This window comes from Adiantum capillus-veneris, chromosome 28, assembly GCF_014529385.1.
Source record: "Adiantum capillus-veneris isolate H3 chromosome 28, ASM1452938v2, whole genome shotgun sequence".
Taxonomy (NCBI): domain Eukaryota; kingdom Viridiplantae; phylum Streptophyta; class Polypodiopsida; order Polypodiales; family Pteridaceae; genus Adiantum; species Adiantum capillus-veneris.
Window position 1 is genome coordinate 74,042,405 of NC_140958.1, and position 7,209 is coordinate 74,049,613.

The window sequence follows — 7,209 nt, forward strand, 5'->3', positions numbered from 1 at the left end:
AAGCTGCTGGACTGCGCAAGGAGGTTGGTGCCCTGCCCAAGGTAGTGCAGCAGCGGACGGCAGTTGACGGCAGTCAAGGGGGGGACTGCACAGGGCTCATGGGAGCAGTTGCAGTGAACGCAGGTTGGGAAGGACAGGTCGATCATGGAAGGCAGGCTTAGGAGAGGAGCTGGAGCATGCAACAGTAGGGCACAAGCTTGGCGATGGCGATGGTTGAAGAGCACACAGAGAGAGCAATCGGGGAGAGAGAAAAGAGGACGTAAAGAGGGAGATTACATGTGGGAGAGTAGGGTCCTATGACGTAGGTAAAGGGCCGAGTCTCCATATGTATTACATATCGACGCCCCCATTAGCACACCATTTAGATGGACATTGGGATCCGAGTTGCACATTCCTACTCACCGGAACGTGAGATTATCTACGATTATGTGAACTGACAAGCAGAGCCCGACATATGCAGATTCCTTATGCCATATAAAATCATTCCCTGCCAACATCTAATCCGCGTGCTAGCATCACTTCTTCTAGCTTCATCCAGTCATTCAGCCTGCCAGTTGCAACATACAAGTTTGCAAGCACGATGTAGGCTGTTTCATGGTTGGGATCCAGCTCAAAAATGATGTCGGCTATTCGTTCACTTCTACTCACATCTCCATGGGTGCTACAAGCACCAAGTAAGGTCAACCATATGGCAGAATCATGCTGCAATGCTGTTTTCAGGACCAGATTTTCAGCATCTTCCAACCTGCCAGATCGTCCAAGCAGGCCAACAACGCAGGTGAGATGATCTAGCCTAGGCTTTACTTGGCAATTCCCCAGAATCAAAAGAAACAACTCGTAACACTTGTCAACAAGTCCAGCATGACTGCAGGCATTTAGAAGGCAAAGATAAGTGATATCATTCGGCTCAACACCTTCTCTCTGCATGGCTTCAAACATTTGAAGAGCATCGTTTGCATGTCCATGCTTGCAGCATCCTGCAATGATAGAATTCCAAGAGGAAAGATTATGCTTGTCAATTTTCGCAAACATTGCAGACGCTTCATCCCATGCTCCACATTTTGAGTACATGTTTACCAAAGCATTAGCCACAATAATATCCAATTCCAGTCCCTTTTGTTTGATGCATTCATGAATGCGCTTCCCATTAAGAAGGGCCGCCGGACTAGCACATGCACATAAAAGCCCATTGAATGTTAATGAATCAGGCTCCACTCCTCCTTGCTGCATTTTTTCAAAAAGGATGAGAGCTAGATTTATGTTCCCATGATTGCCACACAAAGCAATCATTGAGTTCCAGCAAACAAGGTCACAAGAAGGTTGAACCTTGCTGAAAACCAGCCATGCATCCTCCAATGAACCGCACCTACCATACATATTTAAGAGGGCAGTTCCAGCAATAACATTCGTGTCATACCCATATTGTACGGCACACATATGGACTGTACAGCCGTGCTTTATGTCTGCACACGCACTAAGAACACTAACAATTGTCACTTGAGTAGGTTGGAAGATGTGATAAAAGCTCTCAAAAAGCTCGAAGGCTTCATTCCCTTGACCATGACTAGAGTGAGCAGCTATCATGGTAGTCCATGATATGACATCATGTTGAGTGATGTTGTTGAATGCTGCACGTGCAAGATGAGGAGCCCCACATTTTCCATACATATTAATAAGGGCGGTTCCAACAGTAAAATCACAATCAAGTCCAGTCTCTAATAGACCACTATGGGCATATTTCCCATCCTCCAAGTCTTCCGGGCTGCTGCATGCAGCAAGAACATGTATATAAGTGACCTGGTTGGGTGTTATGCCCTGTTGCTGCATTTCTTTCAGGAGTGTGAAGGCTTGTTTTCTAAGCCCACATTGGGAATAGCCAGCAATCATGGAGTTCCACAAGAAAAGGTCCCGAGGTTCCACTGAGTCAAAGATAACACGAGCAGTGTGAATGTCTCCACATCTACCATACATACTGATGAGAGAAGTGGCCACCAGAATATCACATTGAAGGCCATGACCCACAATGCTGGTATGAATTGTGTAACCGTCTACTAGTGTTTGCTCACATGTGCATGCATTTAGTATGGTGATGAAAGTAACATAATTTGGTTCAGATCCGCGTTGCTGCATGTCATGGAACATATATATAGCCTCATGGCACAAGCCGTGATCACATAACGCAGCCATCATGACAGTCCACGACACAATGGACGGGTCATGCATAAGATGGAACACAATACGGGCATCATCGAGGGCACCACAATCACGGTACATACCAATGAGGAGATTTCCAATGTAGGGGTCATGTAGCAGGCCAGACCTAACAATAGAGGCATGAATGGACTTACCTTTACCAAGAAAGGAGGGGCGTGACCGGAGGAGCACAGCGATGTCTTCTCTCCTAAATTGTACTTCATCGGCTGCACGCTGCAACGAAAGTGGTGGACAACAGGGAACCAACCTGCTTTCAACTCCAAACATGATGTCTGCCTAAACATTTCTATGCAGATCGAGATAGGCTACTGCAGGTGCTTCGACTCCTGATTCCTGAATAATACAATCTGCTGCCTCCGAAAATATGATGCCCCGAATTCAGCTATTTTCCCAAATTTACACAAAGCACATCCGATGGCATAGATCGCACCCGATCCCCGAAATGGACGTGGGCCGTTGATCCCCTCTTGCCCATGCCCATGCCCATGCCCATGTGAGATAGTGAGGAGGTAAGCCCCCCACACTTTGGGTCAAGTCTAGAACAACATGCAATATTATGGGGCAAGATCCATCTTTACTTGGAAGGTGTAGGGAATGGCCCTGCACAACAGCGGCCATTTCCTGAAATAATGAGCGACCTTATGGCAATTGGAGACTGGGAGCCACGGTGGGAACACATTATTTCAAGGTATGGCGAATGCATGGCCATTCCTAGCCGTCACTGTCGAGGGGAGGGGGGTGAAGTAAGTGTACCCTGTAGCACTATGCAATACGTCAAATTTGGACATGTCAACATGGGTAATTCTAACCATTGAGATGGCTTGCTCTCATTGCAGCAAGGCACAGCAATTCGATTTGCTGATGTGGTGATAGTTTACAAGCTTCATACGTGCCGACTTGCCACGAGGTCATTGGTGGAGGCTCAATCTTATTACGACTGTCGACTGCATCCGTCAATTCCGTCGTGGAATGTTTTGTTGATGTACGGCTGCGATCAAGCCCCCCGACCCTCAATTGTGACAGTAGGGGAAAGCCTCTAGTGTCCTTTCCCCCTAATAACTACCACCACATGGGAGGGGGTTTAAACAAGGTGTCCTAGGGATGATGGCACTGCCGAAGAGAGAAAAAGTGATGGATGATTGATTGCTTGCGACAAAAAGTTACCAAGGCATCCGAGGGGTTGATGGCACTACCGGAGAGAGAAAAAGCGATGGATGATTGATTGCTTGCAACAAAAACCTACCATGAGAGACTCATAGAGGGAGAGGGAGAGGGAGAGAGTGTGTGTAGGGTAATAAGAGGATGGATTTCGAAGGAGTACTCTTATTAGTAATGCAATTCTAGATAACATATTTTGAGCACAAAGGCTTAACTTATTTGAAATGGAGAGCTTTCATTGGAGAGGTCGTGGCCTCAAGTGTTGATGGTGCTATCTAAAACAAAATCAATATTGGTGTGTGTGAGAGAGTGGAAGTATAAGTGGTGTTTGTGCAAGTGGAAAATGACATGTGCATGAATGAGTGAGTGCGAATGCTCGAGCAAGCATTTTTAAAGGCTTTATAAAAGATACATAATTCTTGGAACTGGGATTTTTTCTTTTGGTAGTATACTATGTTCTGTTATGCTCAAATCCAGTTTGTTTGGAGCATCCCTTACAATATTATGAAGTTGTAGCCACCATATTAAACATAATTCAATGTAAACGACATTAATATAAAATACAGTTATTAAATAAGCTAGCAAACTTGTACTTGGTATTTAATGCAAGCTATGTTTGTAATACAAGTGGATGATAAAGCATAGCAATAGATAAATATATGTATGTAAACATTTGAAGGACTTCTAGAATGCAAGGAATATGCCTGGTAGAGGTCGTCAATAGAGGCAGTTTGAAAAGAGCTTTAAAAGAGTTACAGTAAAAGTCTATTCAAGTTATGTTTGTTAGATATTTTTGGAAAGAGAGATATACTACATCGTGATCTGACCAATTTTTTGGAATTTTGTTTACTTCAGCATTAGTCAACATTTGGTTGCCCAAATGTGATCAAGTAAAATTGCATATGCCGGTTTTGGTAGTGTATTAACAAGATAGAAATTATGTCTTGGCATTAGTTGTTGTAACAGAAATTACCATTTAGATTGGTTAAGCATGTCAATATTGAAGTCTTCAATAATCAACACAACGATTTATTTGTTGTAAGTTTTTAGAATCGTATTTAGCATGTCTAGAAAGGGATGAATAGTATTGTCTTTTGGACATCAATGAAGTGCAATTAATTGTAATGGTTGATTATTCTCAATGTATCATGTTAGCTCAATATTGTCATATTATATAATTGCATATATGCTAAATTTTGGGGCATACAATGAAGAGTCATACAAGATCAATGTATTATGTTTACTTTGTGTTAGACCCCCCCTATAACTCATTTTCATTCTCAGCGGCCAACCGTCAACCCACCTAGATCAGCAATAGTAAACTTCATCTTTGTAATTAAAGAGATAGATGAACAAGCCAATGTCTACGCTCCCTTGGATCCTAGTGACCTGAATTGACCATTTTCCTTCTTGAGACTAAGGGAGAGTATGAGGATGGATCTAGATAAAATTTTAGACATGAAGAAGTCGAAGTTGTTACCATATACATGTGGTAGTGATGTGTGTGAACACACTAGGGCTGTCGGGGCATTTTTTCCCTCTTTAAGAGGTTTTCCCCCCGTGCATTGATATATACGCCCATCACTCTAGGGCTATCAAGCTTTCCATTGCACACCAAGTAACACACTCTCTATTGTGTGCCTTGAGCTTCCTTTGTCTTCTCCAAGTTGTGTGTGTTTCTGTGCAGCCCTAATTCCAAAAATTGGTATCAGAGCAGGTTACGTCCTCCCGGGCTCAGTCACCAGCTGCTCCAGCACACGCCTGCTCACTTTCTTCGATTACAGTGAGGTTTGGCGAGCATTCGTAGGTCAAAAAATATTTCGGGATAGCTCATCTCGGCCTTCGTTTCCACTACAGGTAGGTCTGCACAGGCAATTTTGTCATTTTGTGCAGAATTTCTGTCATTGCCATTTGCTACATAACATGTGCCTTACAGTCTTCTATGGTTTATGCTATATAGCACGTGTTGTTCCCGCTCTGTTTCTTCTATTTTCGGGCAGTTTTCACATCAGGTGCAGCGTTTACCATAGCTGACAACAACACAGATGTCTTCAAGATGTTTGCTGTTGAGCACAGGTTGGATGGGGACAATTACCCTATGTGGGCTTATATGATGCAACACGTTCTTGTGTCAAAGGGCATCTGGAATATTGTGCAGGGTTTGATGTACGTCCTGGTTCTGAGGATGTAGGTGATGTTGAGGATGTTGCAGGTCTTGCTGCAAGGATTGCTGCTATTAGAGTTGTTTTGCCTACGGTAGAACAAGCTCGTTGGGATGTAAAGGATGCGCAGGCTCATGCATTGATTGTGTTGTCTGTGAAGCGCACCATTGTTCCTCACATCTGTTCAGCAAAATTTGCAAAACAAGCTTGGGATATTTTGGCTGGTCTTTATGCAAGTCGCAATGAGGCTAAAATTGTTTTGCTGCGTAAAGAGCTAGAGTCGAAGATTATGCATGAGGAAGATGATATGGACACTTTCCTTGCTAGTGTCAATGAGCAACTTATTTTTGCAGGTGAAGTCATTTCAGACAGTTCCCTTGTGCAGACTGTTCTTGATGCCTTACCAGATTCTTACTAGACTTTCGCTAGTACTTGGAGACTTATGACCCAAGGAAATCCAGAAGTTGTCAAGTTTGATGCATTATGCACATTGTTGTTGCAAGAGGCACTTTCCAGAAAACAGGACTAGGCAGCGTGCAGTTGAACAGGCTTTTATTGCTTCTCAAAGAAAGGGTGGTAACAGCAATGCGGCCACTTCTTATGATTCTGCTGCGAGTGGCAAAACTTATGTTCCCAATGCTTCTGCTGGCAGCACATCATCTGGCAATTTTGGTGATAAGGGCAAAAAGAAGATGCGTTGCCATTATTATAAAGCTAATGATCACTTGATCAAGCAGTGTCCTAAGTTAAAGGCCAAAGAGGCTAAGAAGAAAGAGGGTGGTTCCACTGCAAATGTTGGTTCCACTGCAAATGCTGGTTCCACTACAAATGCAGCCATTGTTGAGTCTTCTGTAAAAGGAGACTATAATGCCGCTGTTGATGCAGAATGGGCTTTTAGTGCAGAGTGCACTTACAATCCCGATGTCCATGATGCATGCATGTCAGTTGCCATAGATTCACATGTGTGGCATTTCGACAGTGGTGCTACAAAGCACATTACCTCACATCGTGAATTGTTCACCTCTCTCGAGTGTGTCCCTCATGGGAATTCAGTCACTTGTGCCAACAATACCTCTTATCCGGTTCAAGGAGTTGGAAAGATTGTGCTTACTACTGTTAATGGCAGTTCTTTCACACTTGTTGATGCACTTTATGTATCTGAGATCAAGGAGAATCTTTTCTCTGTATTTGCACTTGCTAGAGTTGGACTTGTAGTCAAATTTGTGGATGACAGATGTACAGTTCATGATCTCACTTTTGGTGATGAAATTGTTGCATCTGGGCTTTTGTGCCGTGGGCTGTATAAGCTCACTTTGTATGACAAGTGTGGACAAAATTTTGCAAATGCAGTTGCAGATTCAAGGGCTATTTTAGATGCAAAACTTTGGCATGCACGTTTTGGTCATGTGAATTTTGCATGCAAACTCCTTCCTTGGGCAATTACCTTTACTTCGTGTCTTTCATTGATGATTACTCCAGGCATGCATGGGTATTTCCGTTTAAAGTGAAGTTCGAAGTTTTTATGTGCTTCAAACAATTTTTGGCTATGGCTGAAAACGTCTCGAAATGTACTATGGGCACCCTCCGTTCCGATCGAGGGGGGGAGTATATGTCTCATGAATTCAATGCATTTCTGGCTAGTCATGGGATAAAACACCAATGTACAGTGCCTTAT

The 7,209-nt window shown here is 43.4% G+C and overlaps 1 protein-coding gene across 1 annotated transcript; it reads right to left on the reverse strand.

Annotated features, from left to right (window-relative positions):
- Nucleotides 1–299: 299 nt before the first annotated feature.
- On the reverse strand, nucleotides 300–2,691 carry LOC147420692 (pentatricopeptide repeat-containing protein At3g09040, mitochondrial-like). Its single transcript, XM_086504869.1, has one exon. It carries the CDS (start codon nucleotides 2,479–2,481, stop codon nucleotides 481–483), a length of 2,001 nt encoding a protein of 666 aa, XP_086360995.1. The 5' UTR covers nucleotides 2,482–2,691; the 3' UTR covers nucleotides 300–480.
- Between the last annotated feature and the right edge of the window lie 4,518 nt (nucleotides 2,692–7,209).

What these genes read in the sequence shown, in the direction of transcription:
- LOC147420692 (XM_086504869.1), bottom strand. Translation starts at nt 2,481, where the DNA reads ATGTTTGGAGTTGAAAGCAGGTTGGTTCCCTGTTGTCCACCACTTTCG.